Below are 21,928 nucleotides of genomic sequence, written 5' to 3'. Positions count from 1 at the left end.
AAAAGCTTCCTTCTGATTCGCCTCTCTGCTATGGTGTCCAGTTCAATCAAACATCCTTCTCTGCAAATACATTACTGTAATCATTGCAATGAGCCAAAGGAGGTAAGAATCATTATTCCTACTTTGTAGATAAGAATAGGTGTTGTTGAAGAGTTAGAACAGATACTGTATAACAGCACACAATAGGAAGTGGGTGACAGAGATTTCACTACAGGCTGGAGTACATTTACACTGTCTTTCCATCAGATAAGACTATCTACGAGTCTAAGGGAACTGTTTAAGGGAAGTGGGCCAGAGTGGAAACATAAGGGATGAACTATGATGTTGGTATGTAAATTAGGTCCAGGGCCTAATTTCCACGTGGGGGTGCCGGTGGGGAGGGGCATCTCTTACGCACAACATCAGCTAGTTCTCTGACACCAGCTGGGTGTTCAAGAATTCAGCTCATTATGACACTGTCTATCCATGCCTCACTTCAGTACAATTGGGATCATCATCATCATCACCACCACCACCACCACCACCATCATCATCATCTGCCTAAAAGGAAAGATAAAGATTATTAAATTGCTTAAAACACTCAGTACACAACACATATGTCCTACGTGTTTATAAAATATTATTAGAAAACATACAGACATTTCCTTTACTTTGGAATCATTTAAAGTTGTTTGTAATAATGTAGTATGGATTTCATTATTTGCATTTCTTTTAAATTTGTGATTAAAACAAACAAAAAAGCCATCAGAGGCCAGAGCCCAAATCACACTGATTATCTGGAATAACACCTAGCAAGCCCTGACGTGCTCCTGACTCTAATGAGGTCAAGGAGAGGGTGGTAAACACTCTGAACATCCTTCTTCTTGGGTAAGATAACTGAACGCATTTGCAGGATGAGAAACAGGTTGGTTTTCTCTGCATCACAGAAGGGACCTGATGAAAACCAAATCTGTAGTCACTCTCCTTACAATCAAAGTCTGAGTTGTCAATCAACCCACTGCTTTCTGGACAGAACTCTCCCTAAAAGGACAGATAAACTGCCGTTCCCTTTACCAAAGGCTCTCCAGTTAAGATGTTTTCCCTAGAACATAAGTACCCTTGTTTTCATGCTTATACTTTGGAAGAGCTCCTTTAGACCACAACTTCAATTTTAATGGACAATTGGACATTTTTTTCCCCACTCTCTATATCAGGGGTCTCAAACTCAACTCAGCATGTGGGCCACAGAGCAAGATCACAGCCGTTCGGCGGGCCGCACTAGGTCTACAAAAGGCAACTGTTACGCAACACTTTTCTCACTGCAGTTGAAAACAAAAAAAAAATCAGTACAACAAGCACAATCGTACATGCAGTTTACTCAGTGTCACAAAATGACCAGAAAACTGTAGTTCGCATCACAACTGCTGTTAACTAAGCTAATATCTAGCTAGGATGCTAGAGAAATGAAAAATACAAGTAGGCCCCTAGGCTTACTTAATTTTATCCAAAATATTTTGAACTTCATGGATTAGTCTGCGGGCCACACAAAATTGTTCAGCGGGCCACATGCGGCCCGCGGGCCGCAAGTTTGAGACCCCTGCTCTAAATAGTAATTAATCAAAATAACCAGAGGATGATCCAGATGCCGGCAGCTTGCAGTCAAACCCCTCCCTCTGAGTCACTCTCAGTTCCCACGATCAATTCCTCACACTCAGAAGTAAAGCCCCCTCCTGGAGACAGCTAGGCCCTTTCATAGAACGTGGTGTTACTGCATTTCAGTGATCCCTGTACTTCTGAGTCCTGCACAAGGCTGTCACTCACTCTCCTGCAGCTTGTGCCCACACTTAGTGTGCTGGCAGGGGACTCTGTTGGCCTTTCAGCCTCCCGTGTCTTTTCATCCTTAAAGGAATGTTCTCAGGCTACTAAAGGGAAGAAAAGACTGTTTACGCCTCAGGAAAGCAGGCAAAACATTTCCAAGCACTAAAGAGCCACCCTGAATCTTTGTGCTGCATAGGTTGATTTTTTTTTTTTACCTATCCTGCTGGTTCAAGAAAGATAAGTGCCTTTAATAGGACTTCTCCACAGGACAGGGAGCTTTTACAATGGCTGAGGTGACAGATGGAACCAGATATCAATTGGAGAGGGGAGAAAAAGATCTGACCCTTATCTTTCCAGTTTTATTCTTTTGGTCTTTTGCTCATGAGTGGTGACCTGGGATGCATGAGGACAGAAAGTAAAAGGAGATTCCCTCATAAAGCCAGCTTCCCGTGCCCCCTTTCCTGAGTTGCTAGAAAGGCAGACTTATTTCTGTAAATTCTCACACTCGCTCCATCAGCACTCTTTCCATTCATCGGGATTATAAGCGGAATGATCATTTCCCACACATCCACTATTCTGTCAAATAACTGTCTATCAGGAGTCCTTTCTATACAGTCATGGGTTTTATTCCTCCTAAATGTGATGCCATATTATTACCAATAGCATTCATCCCTGATTCCCTCCCCCTGGCATCATGGGGGATGGAGCAAAGGCACTTAGAGAAGTCACACAGGGAGCAGAGACCATGAACCAAGCACACAGTAATATCCATGGCCTAGTCTAATGCCTCTTCCCAGGACCTCATATTTCCATTCAGGTGTACCTGACCCTGCCCATGTCTGCTTTGCACTGTGAACCCACCAAACTTCCTCCCGATAAAGTCGCACGACACTTTCTTGTACAACATGGGCTCTTGTCATCCTTGCTGGCATGACAGTTCCAAAAGGAGAAAGAGATCATTTAGAAGTGTGCTCTAGTAACGTTTAACGTGCACATGCCTCCCATCAGCAGTGATGCTCACAGCCTGTGACAATTTGCTCATCAGAATAGAAGTTGCTTCAAAATGAATAGGCTGGTACCCACACAGGAAAATACCAAGAAAGCAGGCAGTACTCTCTCTGAAGAAGTCTCCTGGAAGTTGCAATATTACATTCAGAGGGAAGCATACACATCAGAGATTGCACTGATTACGGCTCTCATGTGAGGTCACCATGGGACTGCCCTTCCCTGGCACAGCCCAGCAAATGGCCCCTATCAATCACAAGGCAGCATTACGTCGTACACAAAAGGAATCATTTTTCAAAAACCAGTGTGCTGGTGGCCGGGGTGTTCCTTCTCTTCCAAGTATAAAGCTGACAATGCCCTAGAGCTCAGGTGACTGTCAGTTTCTCGCCACCAACAGCCATCCTCAGCAGCACCTGCTAAGTATTCTCTCAGGTAGCAAACCAGGTCTGCAGAAACTCGGAGGTTCTTACCATTGTGGTCCGACCTTCGCTGCCTGGGGAGCCCAGGGGCCAGGAGCTGGTGCAGGCGTGCTGTTTGTTCCTAATGCCACCGGAGCCTTGGGCGGCAGAGAATGTTTTCATGTGGTGCAAATGTGTCACCACTGGTCGTATTTCAGTCCCTCAGTGGCTGGCCTGGATATTTTGGAAATCAGCCAAATCTCTCATGAAGGCTGCAGCTTGCAAGTTCAGAATTTCCCTGGGAACATGCTCTGGAAAAGCTGGACCCCTATTAAGCATTTTAGCAAAAGCTGAAGTCTGCTCCATTCAACCACTCTTCTCTCTGTTTTTCTCTTAGACCGAACTGGGTTTTGCTGCTTGCAGAATGAAATTACGGCCAGAGCTCAAGCTGACCCAGGGGACGTTGGCACTGAGCCAACTTGCACACACCTCCAACCTGACCAGACTTGGCTGCTATTCCAATCAGAGAAAATAATTTTTTTTCTAGAAGGACTGGGAGGAAGAGGGGCACACCGTGTAGAAGTCCAGGTTTCAGCAGCTCAGTGATTGGTGGGAGCCTGCAAAGTGCTCCTGGGAACAGACATCAGATTTATATTTAAACCTAACCATGGGGCATCGACTTCTAACAGATGGGAAGAAAAGTTCTCTGCTCATCAAAGTAGTCTACGGAGCACAGCCTCATCTTGAAGAACAAAGAAGTTGAAGTGCAACAACCCAGCTGCTAAGACTCTTTAGATCTAGCTGGGTTGTAGTAAACAGTATTCAACAATTGCACACTTTGCTTCCCCTATGGTTTGTCAACATTCTATTGCTTAAAAACTTTATCTCACACAACTACCCCACAGCATAGATGAGATGGGATCTCAACTGAAGTTCAGGCCAAGACTCTTTAAAATAACAGCACACAAAAGCAAAACATATCAATTGCCTACTGTTCACCTGCCTTCACTTCTCCACTTACTAAAAATGCCAGTAGGATGGTCACTATGTTCCTTTTTTTTCCACTTCTCTGTCCGTAGTACAGCCTCCGCTCCACGGCAAGGTATTTGTTGGCTGAATTAATTATTTTCCATTAACTGTTGGAAGTGTTGGCAGAGCCCCACAAGTTGGGAAAATTCCTTTTGCTGGTGTGTTCTGGGCTTCGGGAGGGTTCCCTTGGGGGATGCCCTCCCTCTTATCAAACAGGAATGGTTCCAGTCCCTCAGTTAGGCCCAGAGAGGACAGGAATAGCTTCCAGCAATGTTCCATACTTGTTCCAGAGCAAATTCAACCCAAAAGTGAAACTTCATGTTTCTGTTTCCGAACAAGGGTTCACTGCCCGACATGCATAAAAGCCAATGTCATGGCAACGGCTTTTGTTAGAAGAAAGGGCTTTTATTTGAGAATGGACTGGCAAGGCAACACAAGGCGAGGCAGGGATCTGTCTCCTGGTCCAGGGTTCAGGGCAGCATTGTAAGGGGTAACAGTTAAGGGTTCCCAGTGTGACATGTGAGTGATGTTTTACAAATCTTACTCAGAAGTGGTGTATCCAAGGTTGAAACTTTGGTTCCTGGTCTGTTAGAAATAAGAAAGGACCAGTTTGAGTTGGTTCTGCGCTTACACTTAACGGCCAAGACCTCTGATTTCTAAGAAGAGTTCGTGGCATTTAGCAGGTCTGATAGCATCAAGAAATAGCTGTGAATCAGTAGGGTCTGGTTTCCTCTCCATAGGCAATGGGTTTTTAGAGCAAGAAGCAAATATAGAAGGCAAGCCAGTTGTCCAGGTGAGACAACAGAGACCACTTCAGTGGCCAAGAGGTAGCTCAGTGCTTGCACACAGCAGGTTCCAGATACTTACTATATTCATATAAACCTTTAAAGGGCTTCTCTGGAACTCCAGAATGTCAGACTCTTGTCCTCAAGCTGGGAGGAGCCAGCCCCACCTAATCTGGGGTCTCAGTTCATGATACCATCTCTTGGTCCTTTCTCTACAACACTTGGCCACATTGCTTCAACTGTCCCCTACACTGTGTCCAATTACACTTGTACTAAATGGAATGGGGTGATGACATCAACGGTGATGTGACCAGTAAAAGAGCTCTGCCCTCTTTCTATTAGCCTTTGTCTTTGTAAGTAATGGACAGCCCCCAGCATTAATGAAGCACCTGCCATTCCTTCTTGCAAGGTGCAACGTCATGTTTGTCCATCATAAAGATGCCCCTGATGGCTACAACCCATAGCCATTTCTCTGCTTCATGGCTGGAACCCAACTATTCCACATTTAATCATATACTGTTTTCCAACACTCTTTGGATGCCATTGTTTTTATTTTCTTTTTTACTTTTAGTTATCTCTTACCATCTAACCAAATGATAAACATGTTATTTCTGTATAAAATTCATTAATGGTGTCCCACATACTATGAGATGAAAAATTAAGACTACTCACCATAGAAGTTAAGGTCCTTCGTGAATGGGCCCCCTCAAGTCTCCTCTCCTGCCAATACCTCTGCTTTAGTTGCAAAGAACTGTACTAGCTCATGTCCCCAGGACTTTGCATGTGCCAGGTCCACAAGGGAGCCCTGGCTCCTCCCTCAGTTCTCACTATTGGGCCATCTGCTCTGTCTTCACAACAACCAAGGGCTGGCAAGCACTCAGCATAGGTGTGGACCAGCCCTAGGTTTGTGTCAGGGTCCCGCACAAACCTAAGTCGTTTTCAACTCAGTAATTTTTCTGCAATAAGCAATGCTCACACAGTGTATTGGCATTACTTTTCCCTAAAAAAAACTAGACTTTTTTCTCAAATAAATTACCATTTGGCTGAAACCACAGGGAATATGAAGAAGGATTTCTGAATAATCACCCATCTACTGACTGCATCAGGATTCTATCGATGTTAAGAATTGTTTGGAGGGGCCCTGGCCGGTTGGCTCAGTGGTAGAGCATCGGCCTGGCGTGCGGAAGTCCCAGGTTCGATTGCCGGCCAGGGCACACAGGAGAAGCCCATCTGCTTCTCCACCCCTCCTCCTCTCCTTCCTCTCTGTCTCTCTCTTCCCCTCCCGCAGCCAAGGCTCAATTGGAGCAAGGATGGCCTGGGTGCTGAGGATGGCTCCATGGCCTCTGCCTCAGGTGCTAGTGCGGCTCTGGTCACAGCAGAGCGACACCCTGGATGGGCAGAGCATACCCCCCTGGTGGGCATGCCAGGTGGATCCCGGTCGGGCGCATGCAGGAGTCTGTCTGACTGCCTCCCCATTTCCAGCTTCAGAAAAATACAAAAAAAAAGAAAAAAAATTGTTTGGAGACTTGTGTTAATCAAAACTGTTAGACCTCTCAGCTTAATTGTGTCAGAATGCACTGAATCACAACTTTGCCACATTGCTACCCAGCACCAGACACTATCAGCAAGAAAGCTAGAAATTTCTGGAAAGTGAGAAGTGGGAAAAAAAGAAAATTTTCTATGCAACAGTAGTTTATATTTTTTTATGAAAAATGTGAATAGCCAAAAGCCAGTCCTTTTCTCCTGAGTGCCCCAGGCCCTGTCCTTCCCTGCATCCCTAACAGCTGGAATCCCAGACACAGCATTGAAGAATCTCAGAACTACAGAAAAAAGCCTAGGGGGACCCCCTGCCTCCAATTTGAACCTGAAAAGGTGCAAGGAAAGAGAAATTCTTTTACAAATGTACAAATAGCACCTATTTTACTTAGTATTTTCTTACAGAATAATCCCATTGTTATCTTTTTAGCAAAATCTTTATTGCACCCTTCAAAGATATTTAAAATGCATCTGAGAAGGCTGGTGAGACACGATTACCTCCCTTCAAAGAGTGATCATTACTCATCTATTAGTATTTTATTTTTTTAAATTTTTATTGAATTTATTGGAGTGACATTGGTTAATAAAATCTGTATATTGTATTGTGTGTTCACTCCCCAAAGTCAGGTCTCCTTCTGTCACCACTTATCCCCCTTTATCCTCTCCTACCTGCTGCCACCTCCCTGTCCCTCTGGTAACTGCCATACTATTGTTTGTGTCTATGATTCTTTCCTTTTTTTGTTTTTTGCTTAATCCCATCACCTTTCTCACCTTACCCTGTATATGCAAATGTTGGTCCTACATTAATAAAAAGCTTACTTGGCATTCCAAAAATGCAGCCAACAGAGATTGGAAGCTCCCTGTGGCCACTGTGACAAGCAGCCCTTGCCACCACCACCCAGGGCTTCCCTGTGGGCACAAATCCAGAAGAAATGAAGACTCCCATTATCTCACAGCAGCAGAATTTTCCCGCCCACTCCTTCAAAAGAACAGGGAGTTGCCCGGGAAGTGTGTACCCTTCCCTGTTTGTCTCCTCTGCAGTGGGAACCCCACACCCCAGCTTCCTGTATCTCCCGGACGTTCTGCTCTGTCATTGGCTGAGGTGAACCTCCCTGCCCACCCCTGACTGCTCAATGGTTGCTCAGAGAACTCAGCCTCAACATCCGTGGTTACAGACTGACTCCCTTAGAAATACAGTAATCGCATGGACGAGATGGTGTTTTCAAATTTAATCCCAAACCAACCCACTCAGTCTAAGAATCATAAAGCATACAGTGATGACTTTCAATTAGTAATACTTCAAAAGTTTCTGTTTTTTGTCAACTGAAATTGATGTGGGCACAGAAGAAATTAGGTGAAGGCACAGAAAAATAAAACAACCATCACTTCCCCAAACCACCTCAAGATTGCCAAAATTATGAAAAACAGTGACACAGGAGAAAACATATTTCAGCAGTAAAATATTTACACTAATTTCTACTGTGGTGGTATTCATGAGAGATGAGATCAAACAAGATAGTTTCTGACCATGAAACGTGGGTGCAGTCAGGAGAAAATGCAGGAGGAAGCATGAAATTCAAGTGCCCTTGGGGAGGGGAGCAGCCATCATCCACGAAAATCCTTTGTGGGTCTCATCAGTCTTGCAGAAAGCATGCAACTTGTGTCCTAGACCGTCTTGAATTTGAGAGACAACTGAGTAGCAGCCTGAATCTTTGCAGACCGTCTCAGTTAACCCTTTCCAGTTCTCTGCTGGGCCAGCTGTTTCTTCTCAACTGCCAAGGATCATGTTCTTGTTCTTCCTTTTCACCACAAGAGGGAGCTGCAGCACAACCAGGGTGGAGTTTTCTAGACTTTAGAGTGGTAACCATGACTCCCCTTACCAGTTAACAACAGTGGTGGGAATGCCTCCAACTGGAAAAGAACGTGGTCAATTGCTCAAAATAAGCTTCTGAAGCTGTCTTCCAACTGAAACTGCTCAAGTGTTTTTGCGTGCGTGTGTGTGTGTGTGTGTGTGTGTGTGTGTGTGTATATATATATATACTATTTTTATTTATTTACTTTTTTACAGAGACAGAGAGAGAGAGTCAGAGAGAAGGACAGATAGGGACAGAAAGGCAGGAACAAAGAGAGATGAGAAGCATCAATCATCAGTTTTTCGTTGCGACACTTTAGTTGTTCATTGATTGCTTTCTCATATGTGCCTTGACCATGGGGCTATAGCAGACCGATTAATCCCTTGCTCCAGCCAGCGACCTTGAGTCCAAACTGGTGAGCTTTGCTCAAACCAAATGAGCCCGCGCTCAAGCTGGCGACCTTGGGGTCTTGAACCTGGGTCCTCAGCATCCCAGTCCATTGCTCTATCCACTGTGCCACCGCCTGGTCAGGTTATACCAGGGGTCGGGACCCTATCGCTTGCAAGCCAGATGTGGCTCTTTTGATGGCTGCACCTGGCTCACAGACAAATCTTTAATAAAAAAAATAACGTTAAAAAAATAAAATATTCTCATGTATTATAATCCATTCATTTCCTACCGCTCATGTTTATGGTTGTGGGTGGCTGGAGCCAATCACAGCTGTCCTCCGGGACAACACTAAATTTTTATTGGCTAATGCGTAATGTACATGGGTTGTTGTATGGCTCTCATGGAATTACATTTTAAAATATGTGGCATTCATGGCTCTCTCAGCCAAAAAGTTTCCTGACCCCTGAGTTATACTATTTTTTTTTACCTTCCATAATACCAGATATAAATCATTTGAAAGACATTATTTAGATGATAATCCACATACACATCCTAAGCATTCAGATACTTGATTTTTTAACGAATGATTTAATCACATGGAACTCACTGGGTTGATTTACACATGGATTAAAAGCAGTCTGCAATTAATCTTCCCCTCCCCAATTCTATTGACATAAGTGATTGCCAAAGATGATCTATATTCTTATTAACCTTTGGCCAAAGACACATCTGTATCCATTCTTTGTTTTGGCTCTTAAATACTCCTTAAAAGCAGCAGCCAAGTTCAGTTCTAAGTTGCTTCTGAAGAAATCTGCACAAGAACATTGACAAAGCAATTATCCCTCAATTTGCCCACGATGAAGTAGGTGCCTATGCAAGGTCCAATCAAGGAATTCATATCCTATGATACTTCTACAAGGCTACATACAGTGTCTTAAAGTCAAATGCAGCTGCAGCCAAGAGGGAAAAAGGTGGAACGTGCCATAGGAACAGCACAAGTGTCCCAAATATGGTCCTTGGGTTGCAGTTATGTAATGTCCTGCTCTGTCCAGGCCATTGGTGGTGCAGGTTAGAGCTGGGGGTTGTAGGGGGGGTTCAAAGGGCCAGTTCTACCCATGCACTGTGCTCCTGGGCAGAAGCCCTGAGAGTCCTGGAATTCCACTGGAACCTTGCCCTGTGTGTGGGAAAAAAGGCCACATTTTATTTAGGAGCATGTCAGCTTGGTTTACAAGCCCCATCTATTCTGATGGATAAGTTTCACCCCGGCGGCCCCGCCAATGTCAGAGTATATGTGCTCCCTCTCTTCTTATTCCACTTTGCGAATCAAAGGCATCTCTTGGCTTGGTCCAATTCAACAGCTCTTGGTTGGGTTTTGGCAGAAATGAGAACTATGCAGAGACCGGGAGTAAGGCTTGGTAGACACCTGGCCACATGTGGCCATTTAGATTTAAACTTCCCCTCACCAAATAACTCAGTTGGTTAGAGCATTGTCCTGATGTGTTAAGGTTGTGGGTTTGATCTCCAGTCAGGAGATCAACACATACAAGAATCAACAATGAATGAATAAAAAAGTAAATTTAGTTTTAATTAAAGTTAAATAAAATTTAAAATCTAGTTCCTCAGTCACACTAGCTGCATTTCCAGTCCCATGGGGCTAGTGGCTAGTGGATTTGATAAGAGTCACATAGAACATTTCTATCATTGCAGAATGTGCTACTGGACAAATCCACAAGTAAGTTTGTTTCTTTGGAATTACAGTGCACTGCAATCTGACTGTTATTAGACATTATAAATGGTAGCATTGCTTTGGTATATCACCTGAGGGCCACCTGTAGAATGAATACTTATTTTTTGGCTTCTGTCATCATAATGGAATTAATTTCCAAGATTTGAAAAATGGGAACTCATTAAAAATCTAGTACTTAAATTTCTTTCAAAAAAATAAGATGGGGCCCTTTTGGGACTGTGTTCCCACACTGAAACACAGGCCTGGAGTCAAGGAGCTGCTGTCCCTTTCAAAGCAATTGCCTCTAGGTGGTATCAAATCCCAGCAGCCACTGCATCGCAGGAATCATCCGCGAATTCCTGCTGCTCATACTTCTGAATGGGAACAAAAGAAATATCACCAGCATTGAAAAGTATGAATCTATAATACAACACCATAAAAGATACTTAGAGTATCCTGGCTTATTCTTTCGGTATCTTCAAATAGACAAATTCTACTCACTTATCCAAATGGTACTCTTCAATCTATAAAACTAGGATTAATAAATTGCAAAATAAGTTTTAAGTAAACTTCCTAATTTCCAATAAGTTTAATCTCAGTACTCTACATTTTCAAATTTGATGAGAGGAAAAAAGGGAAGAGAGGGAAGTGATGCACACACAGCACATACACACAACACTCACAAACACAATACATACATAAGCACACTTAAAAACGACATATGCATACAACACACACAAGCACTCAATACATATACAACATAACACACACACATAGCTGTGTCCCTCAGGAGTAGTGGAGTTGAAGAAGTCTAGTCATGCATAAATAAAAACAACCCACTTATGAATAAGATTATAATAATATTTGGGAGCCTAATGGAAAAACATCTCAACCAGGCACAGTCTCTTCATTCAAAAATCTGACCTTAGCCCTGGCTGGTTGGCTCAGTGGTAGAGCGTTGGCCTGGCGTGCAGGGGTCCTGGGTTCGATTCCCGGCCAGGGCACACAGGAGAAGTGCCCATCTGCTTCTCCACTCCTCCCTCTCTCCTTCCTCTCTGTCTCTCTCTTCCTCTCCCGCAGCCAAGACTCCACTGGAGCAAAGTTTGCCCGGGCACTGAGGATGGCTCTGTGGCCTCTGCCTCTGGTGCTAGAATGGCTCTGATTGTGGCAGAGTGATGCCCCAAGATGGGCAGAGCATCGCCCCCTGGTGGGCATGCTGGGTGGATCCCGGTCGGGCACATGCGGGGGTCTGTCTGACTGCCTCCCCGTTTCCAGCTTCGGAAAAATACAAAAATACAAAAAAAAAAAAAAAATTGACCTTATGCTCATGTATTGTACCCATTTAAATTTTGTTCATTAAAGCAGGGTTTATGTTCCTATTCAAAGGATGTAGTAGGTACACAGTTCTCAATAAATATTTGTTAAATGGAATAAAAGAACCCTCACAAGGAACAGAACACTTCCTTAGGAATTCTGAGCCTCCGCCATATTCCCTTCAATGTCAACCTGTCATAATGATGTTAATTTATTTAAGAAAACCTTTTACACACTGAGATCTGTTGGAGGTATAGTTTAGAATGCAGCTGTTGATTCTCTAAGTCATGGGTCAGATGTTTAGAAAGGGAATGGCAACCTGGTAAGAACTTGACTTTGAATACCACATTGCCTTTTTAAATAAGTTGTCTACACACAAAACAATACTATAATTTGCACATTATATTATCTACTACAATATCTATTATACTATCTACTATATATCATACCTATTATATCATCTGTATCTATAATATGTTATATGATTCACATTTATTATATATTATTATATATCTATTCCTCAACCTTTCTTTCACCACCTTGTCCCAAGCGAAACCTGCCTTCTGCCTGGGGCCACGGCTCTCCCTGCAGCCTCCTCAAGGGAAGTGTTTTCTCTCCCTTTGCTCTTGCCACTGGATGAGGAGGTGGGGGTGGATGTCCTCCCTGCTCCTTATTACCACTTTGAGACCATTCATTCTCCCTCCCTTCTCTCCACTATATCCCTAGCTTTGAATCTCAAGCCTTTAGATGAGGTCCCCCAAAACTAAGTGTCCTAATTGCCATTATATCTACTGGCTCTTGTCTCCATTTTTATCACTGTGATGGACTCTATCCATCACTACTTGCATCTCAATCTTGAAAACTTCTCTATGTAAATGATTTTTCCAGTGCTCTGTGTCATTCTCTTGGACCATTACTGTCAATGATCTCCACTCAGTCTGACATTCTCTTCCATGTCATTACCCACTAGCTAAACACTCCATAATCTTTGTCCACAAGCCTTGATCATTTCTATCCAATCTCTCTGCTTCCCTGACTTCAATGATGTTTCGTCCCACCCTAAGACTAGCAGTCCATCAGTCATAGTACCATGTCACTATATCTCAGCCCTTGATGTCTTCTCTTTCTCCTTATGCAGTTTAAAATCAATACCAGCCCATACAAGCACTCTTGCACGTGCTCTCAATTCCCCTGCACATCTCGGGCTTTGTTGTGCTTGCCTGTCCTCAGCCCTCCTCTCTGCTCCTGGAAAAAAGGATGTGGCTGGAAAAAAGCAAACTTCCAATTTATGCCAGCGTTACAGGTGGATCCCTGCTGTTCACAACCAATCATTCTCACCTCCAGTCTATCCATTCATCAACTCCCCCAAACTTTCAACACTTTCTTCTTCATTCCCACCCTCAGCTTCCGACCTTTGTTCTTACCTCATTTCCTGCTTCCCCTCCCAGGATTTGTCTTCCCACCTGTGACCAAGGATGAGTCAGCTATACTCCTATCCAAAGCCAGTTCCCCTGTCCCACTCCTCATGTCTACTCAAGGACATCTCTAGTAATTATGCCCTTTTCTACAAAAAAAAAAAAAAAAAAGTATCTTTTTTGCCCCATACTGAATCACTCCTATCAGCATACAAAATGCTATTTTCTCTCCCACTTGTAACAATGTCTTTTCTTGACCGAATATAATCATTTCTCAGCTGTTTTCTCCATCGCTTATCACTGGAGAAAGGAACTAACAGAGTTGCGAATACAGAAGTGTGATCTTCATTCAATGGACCTCCTCCAAGCCGTTCACTGTGTGATGACACCGGGATAATCCAAGTTGCAACAGAACTGGTGTTCCCGTCACACTCAGTGACATTACCTCCAGGGCCCACCAGGTGGTGTATGCACACGGGCATCATGACTACTGAATGTGGGTGGCGTATGCACACCGGCATCATGACTACTGAATGTGGGCTCCCAAGGATTTCACCCCACCCCAAAGGATTTTCCCCCACCCCCAAAACACCTTTCTTTCATAGTTTTAAAGTTGCTACAGCATGTCTGTGATTTAGGTGCTCTTGCACCTAAATTTAGAGCCCTGAATAACGACCGTCTCCCCACATTCCCCTCCAATCCCCCTTCCAAGTGGTACTCTGACATAGCAGCATCCTACCATCCCTAGACAAAAATTTAAATGTATCTATTTTGGAAAATAAAACTCAGTGTGTTACACTCATTTCCTTTTCAAACGTTGTGTAGCACAACAAAGGTTGTACTGCCAAGAATTGTAAAATTAGAGAGGAAATGAAAATCTGTTATTTTCATAATACGTTGTTTTATTTAGGTCAAGTATTTTGAGTTCCAAAACAACTTACATCCCCAAATGGTTGAGCTTTCATTGGGATTTACTAATTTCAGGCATTTGTGGTGAGCTCTAAACAAAATTTTAAATACTGCAATTTTTAAGCTATGCCTGAATGACTAGTCTTTCCAATATTATAATTAGTTCAATATCCAATAAACATACAAGCATGTGTAATATGCCCACAATATGCTGACCAGATAGGTATGGTAATCTTATCTTTTAACTGTAAAAGAATACGAGCTTATAGTAAATAAAATTTAAGTCTTTAGAGGCATGTTTAATAAAATAGATTCCTTTACCTTTGCCTTACTCTTTGTCCCACTTCTCAAATTACTTAAATTACTGTTAACAGTTTTGTGCATATATTTGCAGATTTTAACAATATAATTTTATTTATTTATGTTTTACTTTACTAAATTGAATTTTACTAGATACATTGTTCTGAAACATTCTTCTATTCACATCTTTATGCTGGAACACTCCAGATTGGAATGTTTATTTTCTTTAGTGACTAAATGGTATTTCTCAGAAGAATAAAAACAACAACAACAACAATAATAGAAAATCCTTCTATAATGCTCATTATGTGTCAGACTCTAAGTGCTTTCCATGATTGAACTCAATTGCTAATGACAAGCCTGTGAGTTAGATACTACTTATCACCCCCTCTACACATGAGAAAACGGAGTCACAGACATGACAAACAACTTCCTGATGGTCACAGAGCTACTAAGAGATGGCGCTATGATTCAAACGCACACAGTCTGGTTCCAAAGTCCATGGTCTTCACCACCACACTAGATTGATTATGCTATAAACTGTTTCACAATCTCCAGGGAAATGAACCTTTAGGTTGTTTATTATTTTAAACAATGCCACAACAAACACCCCCAAACTATCTATCACTAGTTCTTGAACATTCATTGCTAGAAGCAAGATTATTTGTACAGACATTCACAATTTCAGTAGGTCATGCCTCATTGGCATCTAGAAAAGCTTCACCAACCTACATTTCCTCCAAGCAATGCTGTTTTCTTGCATCTCACTGACGCTTGATGTTATAAATTAGTTTTCTTTTTCAGTAAGCCAGTAAACACAAAGCAGAATCACAGTTGTGCTTTAATCCACAGGCCCCTGGTCACTTGTGATTTGGAGCAGCACCTCAGGTATTTATGGCCCATTTGTGTTGATTGGTCTTTGAATTTAGCCTTCTCATATTCTGGCTCATTCTTCTATTGAGTTGTCTTTTCTTGTGGATTTAGAGAAGCTCTTTGTCCCACACACCTGGCCCGCAGTGAATGCCCATGTGCCCTGCCCCACTGGCACCGGGAGCATCTGCTGCACAACCAGACGGGCTCCTGTGTGAGGTCCAGAGGCAAAGAGCTGGGAACACAATGCAGGAAACTACAATTGCTTCCTCCAAAGCAAAATCACCAGCATAACAGAGAGATAACAAAGTTTATCTGAGGTTATAGCTCATGATCTGCCCATGTAAAATCGGTTCTCCCCATGGTAACTGTATTGATCCAATGTAATGCATTAAGAAGAGCAAACAAGATTGCTGCCAAGCCCATCCAGGAGGGGCCAGGCAATGGGACTGGCCTGGGTTTGAATTTTGGAACCTTCACTTATGTAGCTGGCTGGCTTTGGGCAGACTGGTTCATTTCTTTCAGCATCCAAGTCTCTATGGTACAAGAATAATAAAATTTACCATGCAGAGTTATAAGAATTAAGGAAAAGGTCTATAAGTCTCTATGACAGAATCTGGCCACACACAGGTATCCAGTTATTAACACTGAATAATAATACTTATTATTATGGTTAATAATACAGTTGACTCTTAAACAATGTGAGTTTAAATCGCACAGGTCAATTATACCTGAGCACTTTTCTGTAAATGTACAGTCAGCCCTCTGGATCACTTGGTTTTGCATCTGGGTTGTAAATCAATGGGTGGAAATCCACAGATCCAGAGACCCAACTGTATGCATGATTCCATGTCATTTTACATAAGGGACTTGAGCATCTGCAGATTTTGGTGTTCGCAGGGACCTGGAATCCACCCCCCTCGTTGGACACAAAGGGACTTTAGTTAAGTTTGGGGGGAGTCAAAACTTATATGTGGATTTTTGACTGCACAGAAAATCAGCGCCCTAACCCAACATTGTTCAAGGATCAACTACTGTACTAGTATCTTTGATGGTGATTTAAGAAACCACTGTTCTGGTTTGCCAAATGTAACTGACATGACTGGCTTTGCTATTTCAGCTGTGGTTAAAACTAGGTGATAGTATTTTACTTTTCAAATTTAAATTCACCTCCAGTTCCATTTACTCAACAAGCGGGCAGTCTGTCTGCCCTTCTCTTCTCTTTCCTTGTCCAGGAAGCTCAGCTGTGCTCAGGAGCCAACCCTGCTGGCTCCCCTGTTGCAGGCTGGCACCAGACTTGGGCATTCCCCTTTAAGGTTAGCCAGCTCCTCTGCCACCAGTCTTTGTCCAAGACAGTGTGGCCAGGCTCTGGCACTGACAAGAGGGCAGATCCCCTTCCAAACCACAGTGGCTCCCAAGGTAGTGTGGGCATCTGCATGCCATCCCTACATAAGACTAAACTCGTTCAAGGGCTCCCTGGTAGAGCTAGCCTAAGCTGTCAACTTTTCCTCTCCTTACCACTCAGAAGCCCTTTGTCCCAGAGGGGCTGCCTGTCACTTCACCTATCCAGGAGCATTTACCTTCCATACCTCAGTTCCTGCCTCCACCCTGATGACCCTCCACCTCTACTCCAGCCAATGTCCTTTGCTGACGCAGAATGTAAGAAATTATTCTAGTAAAAATAACACTAGTCACTTTAGGATGTATTTTACTCTTTTCACATTACAAGGGACTATCCTCAGATGTAGGCAGCATCCGAGGATTCCATCCCATTCTAGCTGCTTACAGGCAGCAGGAAGATTAGGAGGTGAAGGCCCACCTGTGAATGACCTTGGAGCTCTGGAAGTGCATTGCTGAACAAAATGGATACAACATACATCCCCTGCTGGCTAGAATTGCCGGGTTCGGTCATTCTTCTCTATCTAATACCATAAATGCTACCTACACCTAATAAATGATGACACTGGCTGGATTTCTGAAAGAGTTTTATATGGGCTAAGACTGTTTTGGTGGCAGCATTCATTATGAGAAAGAAACGTGTTCTTTTGTGAACTCCAAAGCCAATCAAGTTTCTTTGATAATGGGCTTAAAAAGAAACAAACCCAAAATTATATTTTTTCTTCATGTTCCTACCCTGAGCCACCCCAGTTCGTACTGCACTTGAAAGCAATTTGCTGTAATTAAGTCATTGAAGTGGTGGAAACTTGTTGAAGTCATTTACTGAATGGCTTTCACAGATCATGTTTTTGAAATTAATGAACTCTGGGAAATGGTGCCGTGAGCAGCGCGTCCGACAGATCTCCCCAAAATCTCAACAAATTTATCAACTAGAAACAGAAAAATTTATCCTCGGAGCATTCCGGAGTTCCACACAAACTGAAAGCGAAAGGACTGTTATCACTTGAATCTGAGAGACGAGGGGGTGGAGGAAGCTAACTACTGCAGGGACATTCATTCAAGCCGCAGAGGGAGTGCGCCTGTGGTGAGTCGGCCCACACTCAGGGAGCGGCAGCCTAAGCGCTGCAGCAGCCGCCGGTGTGCGCCTGGTGCCGCGGTCCAGTCGCAGAGCGAGCACCGCTAGCGTCCCCAGTGGCCTGCGCACTGCAAGTGAGAGTCCCCAGCCACCGGTGCCCGGAGCACCCCATTCGCGCGCGTGCCCAGAGCGCCCTACTGGCCCGCACACCCAGGGTGCCCCATTATCCTGCGCCCGGTGCGCCCCAGCCGCCAGCGGCGGGGCGAGCAGGAGAGGCGCCAGGGCGGTCTTTCCTACTTGGGAGATTCTCTCTGTGGGCGGGGCACCTCACCCAGCCATTCAAGCTAACAATCAAGCGTTGGGGGAGGGGCGCGCGGGCAGCCTGAAATACCTTCGGGAGCACAGCTGCGGACCCAATCACTGAAATTAGCTTAACCCATGAAATCTGCGCACCCACGGGGCTCTAATTGATAAGATCTCTCTCAGTTCAGCATCCAAGACAAGAGGCGTGATATTTTTTAGTGCCTCTCGCTAAAGGGGCGGGGGCAACTTCTGATTGACAGAGCCTCCATATTCAGGGATAAACGCTAACAAGAGGGACTTGGCAGATAATAAGATCTATACTACACTAGTCGCAAGCAGAGACTAGTGCCTCTTCTTCCCAGCCAAAACAGGCTACAAAGTGTGGAAAGCCTGGGTTGAGTGGTCCAACTGAATGCTAGGCACTGAACAGTCACCTTGACAACAATTGACTCCCACCCCTGCCTGATTACGCTGGAGGCTCTGACTGCAAGAGACTTTCCCAAAGCCTTGCGCTGAGTGGGGATAGAGTGAGGATTTCCTAGCTCTTTGAGCCTCTTACTCCCCAGGCAGAAGCAGTAGCAGCCTTATAGCTGGATCACCAGGCTGCTAATTCAGGAAGGGGGACTAGGAGAGAGACTCCAGGAAAGCAAACTCTCTCATTGTTGGACCCTGCAAACGCCAACAAGCCTTGACTACCAGCAAGACTAAAGCCAATTATGTGACATTGCCATAGAATCCCATCAACTGCAAATCCCTACCTAAGTGTGACACAGGGGCAGAGCCTGGGGTACAGAGTCACCGACCAGGAAGAGGGAGAGAAAAGAAAAAGGAAGAAGTTAACCTCTCAAAATCAAGAAAAATCCACAGACTTTACAACTTGTTCCACTAATTTTTCGTTGTTGTTGTTTGCTTCTTCTATCTTATTGCCTTTATTATTATTATTTCTATTTCCTCCACCTCGGTCCTTTTATTCTCTGCCCATCTTATGCTTCCCTTTTCTTGAACTACACTACCCATGAGTGTTACATTTTATTTCTTTTCTTCATCCTCACTCTCCTTTAAGGTTACACTCCAAAACACTTAACTCTCACTCTCTCCTCTTTTGTTTTTTTTGTTTTGCTTTATTTTGTTTTTTTCTCTTCCTTTTTTTCTTCCTTTGTTTTTCTCTTTTTCTTATTTTTTCCTTTCTATTCGTTTCCTCTTTTCTCATTTTACTTTTCCTCCCATTTAATCCTCAATCACGAACAAATTATTTAATTTGGGACTCAATTTTTTTTTCTTTTTTTTTTTTTCTTTTTTGCTTTTGTTTTTTTTGTTTGTTTGTTTGTTTATTTTTGTGGCATTTTGGGTACTTTTTACGTTACTTTTTAACTCACTAGCATTCCTCCCAACCCAAGGTCTCCATTGTATTTAGTCTTCGCTCCACTTAATACAACAGATTTTTACTTATTATTTTTATTTTTTTTCTTCTTTATTATTCTTTTTTTTTCTCCTTTTTTCTGGTTCCCTCTTATCCCTCTCATTATATCTCTTAGTCGACCATCACTTACAAGCAAATCATCTTATGCTTGTCTAAGATTTTCTTCTTTTTTTTTTTTTTTTTGCATTTAGTAGGTCCCTACTCCTTTTTTTTGCCCCTTGAACTCTTCACCCCAAATCAGGCCCTCCATTATAGGCAGTTTTTGTTCCATTTAGCATAATATAATTCACAGGTCATCACGATATTTCCCTGAGGAGGGGAGAGGAGGGAAAGAGAAGAAAGAAAAAAGGGGGAAATAATAAATTATTACTGTTTTTTTTTTTGTGGGGTGTTTTACCTTTTTTTTTTTTTTTTTTTTTTACTTTTTACTCTTTATTAATTATAATTAGTGCTATCAACAAGACCACCCTCAGATGCCAATAAGAAAGAGGAAATCGAATATTATGAATACAAAAGATAGAGAGGTAACACAAATAGATGTGGAAAAATCTATGGAGAAAAGACTTAACATATTGGAAGCCTTGGAGCTAAATGACAGAGAATTTAAAATAGAAATCTTAAAAATACTCAGAGATATACAAGAAAACACAGAAAGGCAATTTAGGGAGATCAGAAAACAACTCAATGAACACAAAGAATATATTACCAAGGAAATTGAAACTATAAAAACAAATCAAACAGAAATGAAAAACTCAATTCACGAGCTGAAAAACGAGGTAACAAGCTTAGCTAACAGAACAGCCCAGATAGAAGATAGGATTAGTGAAATAGAAGACAAGCAACTTGAGGCACAACAGAGAGAAGAAGAAAGAGACTCAAAAATAATAAAAAACGAGAAAGCCCTACAGGAATTGTCTGACTCCATCAGAAAGAATAACATAAGAATAATAGGTTTATCAGAGGGAGAAGAGAAAGAAAATGGAATGGAGAATATACTCAAACAAATAATAGACGAGAACTTCCCAAGCCTGTGGAAAGAACTAAAGCCTCAAATTCAAGAAGCAAACAGAACACCGAGTTTTCTTAACCCCAACAAACCCACTCCAAGGCACATCATAATAAAGATGACACAAACCAATGACAAAGAAAAAATTCTCAAGGAAGCCAGGGAAAAGAAGAGTACAACATATAAAGGAAGGCCTATTAGATTATCATCAGATTTCTCAGCAGAAACTCTACAAGCTAGAAGAGAGTGGACCCCAATATTTAAAGCCCTGAAAGAGAGGAACTTTCAGCCCAGAATACTATACCCATCAAAGCTATCCTTCAAGTACGAAGGAGATATAAAAACATTCACAAATACAGAAAAGATGAGAGAATTTATCAGCAGAAAGCCCCCACTCCAGGAAATACTAAAGGGGGTTTTCCAACCAGATTCAAAGAACAAAAGAAAACAAAACCACAAGTAACAGCTCCACCAAGAACACAATAAAACCAAACTTAAACTGTGACAACAAAAGAAAAAAAAGGGGGGAGAGGATGGAGATTAACAGTAGCAAAGGACGATGAATTGCAGAAATACTCATAAGATAGGGTACTACAATGAATATGGTAGGTACCCTTTTCATTACTTAATGGTAACCACCCTTGAAAAAGCCACCACAAAAACACTTGACTTAAAAAAGGTAGCAACAGAGGAAAGAAGTATGGAACACAAACAAACAAAAACAAATGATAGAAATTAATGAACTCTGAAAGACCAACTCATTGGATTTCAGCATCCTACCAGATTGCGTATTTTCCTTGGAGCTGCAAAAATATCTAAGTATACTGAAATTAAAAATCATAGAAAAAAAAACAAAACCAAAACAAAATGAGAGCACTTCTGCCTTGCTCATGGAAGGGCAGGTGTTCACACTGAGCCTGGATGTGTTCATGGAGAAAATGAAAAATGGTATCTGCTCTCATTCCCCACTGCTAGACTGCTTGGGGCTGAGGGGAATCATGGATTTGGAAAAACTAAAAGTGGGTGGGCTAAACAGCTTCAGAATTTCCAAAGACATTTCCAAATGACTGATGCATAAGGAGCACTTGCTGTTTGCTTGGATGTCTTTGGATGTGTCTAAGTGACCCAGCATCCGGTTCAATGTCAAGGTCGGCTGACAGAGCAGAAAGTGACCCCTGCTCTCCATCCCTGTGAGTTTGGAGATGAATTTAGAACTATTCTGCAAAGTCCAGCTTTATGGTCAACTGCTTGTCAGGGTCTGGGTCCATCTGGCTGTGCAAAACTACACTGTGTTCACCAGGTTGTTGGAATTAGATCAGAGTACTGCTTTTAGCTATGTAAACCTAGAGTCAAAATGTGAAGCTCTCTAATTGATATTCTCAATTGGAGACTGGCTTAG

At 42.7% G+C, this 21,928-nt stretch overlaps 1 protein-coding gene across 3 annotated transcripts in view; it reads right to left on the bottom strand.

Moving 5' to 3' along the window:
* PLD5 (phospholipase D family member 5) overlaps window positions 1–21,928 on the bottom strand; it is a 264,686-nt gene that overhangs the window by 197,515 nt on the left and 45,243 nt on the right. The window contains exon 1 of one of the 3 annotated variants that reach the window (XM_066382219.1): window positions 3,273–3,334. The exons of the other annotated variants lie outside the window; for them this stretch is intronic. Within the exon in view, the coding sequence (XP_066238316.1) occupies window positions 3,273–3,275 (3 nt within the window). The 5' untranslated portion in view covers window positions 3,276–3,334. Of the gene's footprint in view, window positions 1–3,272; window positions 3,335–21,928 lie in introns of those variants that run through there. 3 annotated transcript variants of the gene reach the window in all.

The sequence above is a fragment of the Saccopteryx leptura genome, chromosome 1 (assembly GCF_036850995.1).
Source record: "Saccopteryx leptura isolate mSacLep1 chromosome 1, mSacLep1_pri_phased_curated, whole genome shotgun sequence".
NCBI classification, from domain to species: domain Eukaryota; kingdom Metazoa; phylum Chordata; class Mammalia; order Chiroptera; family Emballonuridae; genus Saccopteryx; species Saccopteryx leptura.
The sequence above is the reverse complement of the archived record's forward strand: the minus strand, read 5'-3'. Positions and strand labels throughout refer to the sequence as shown.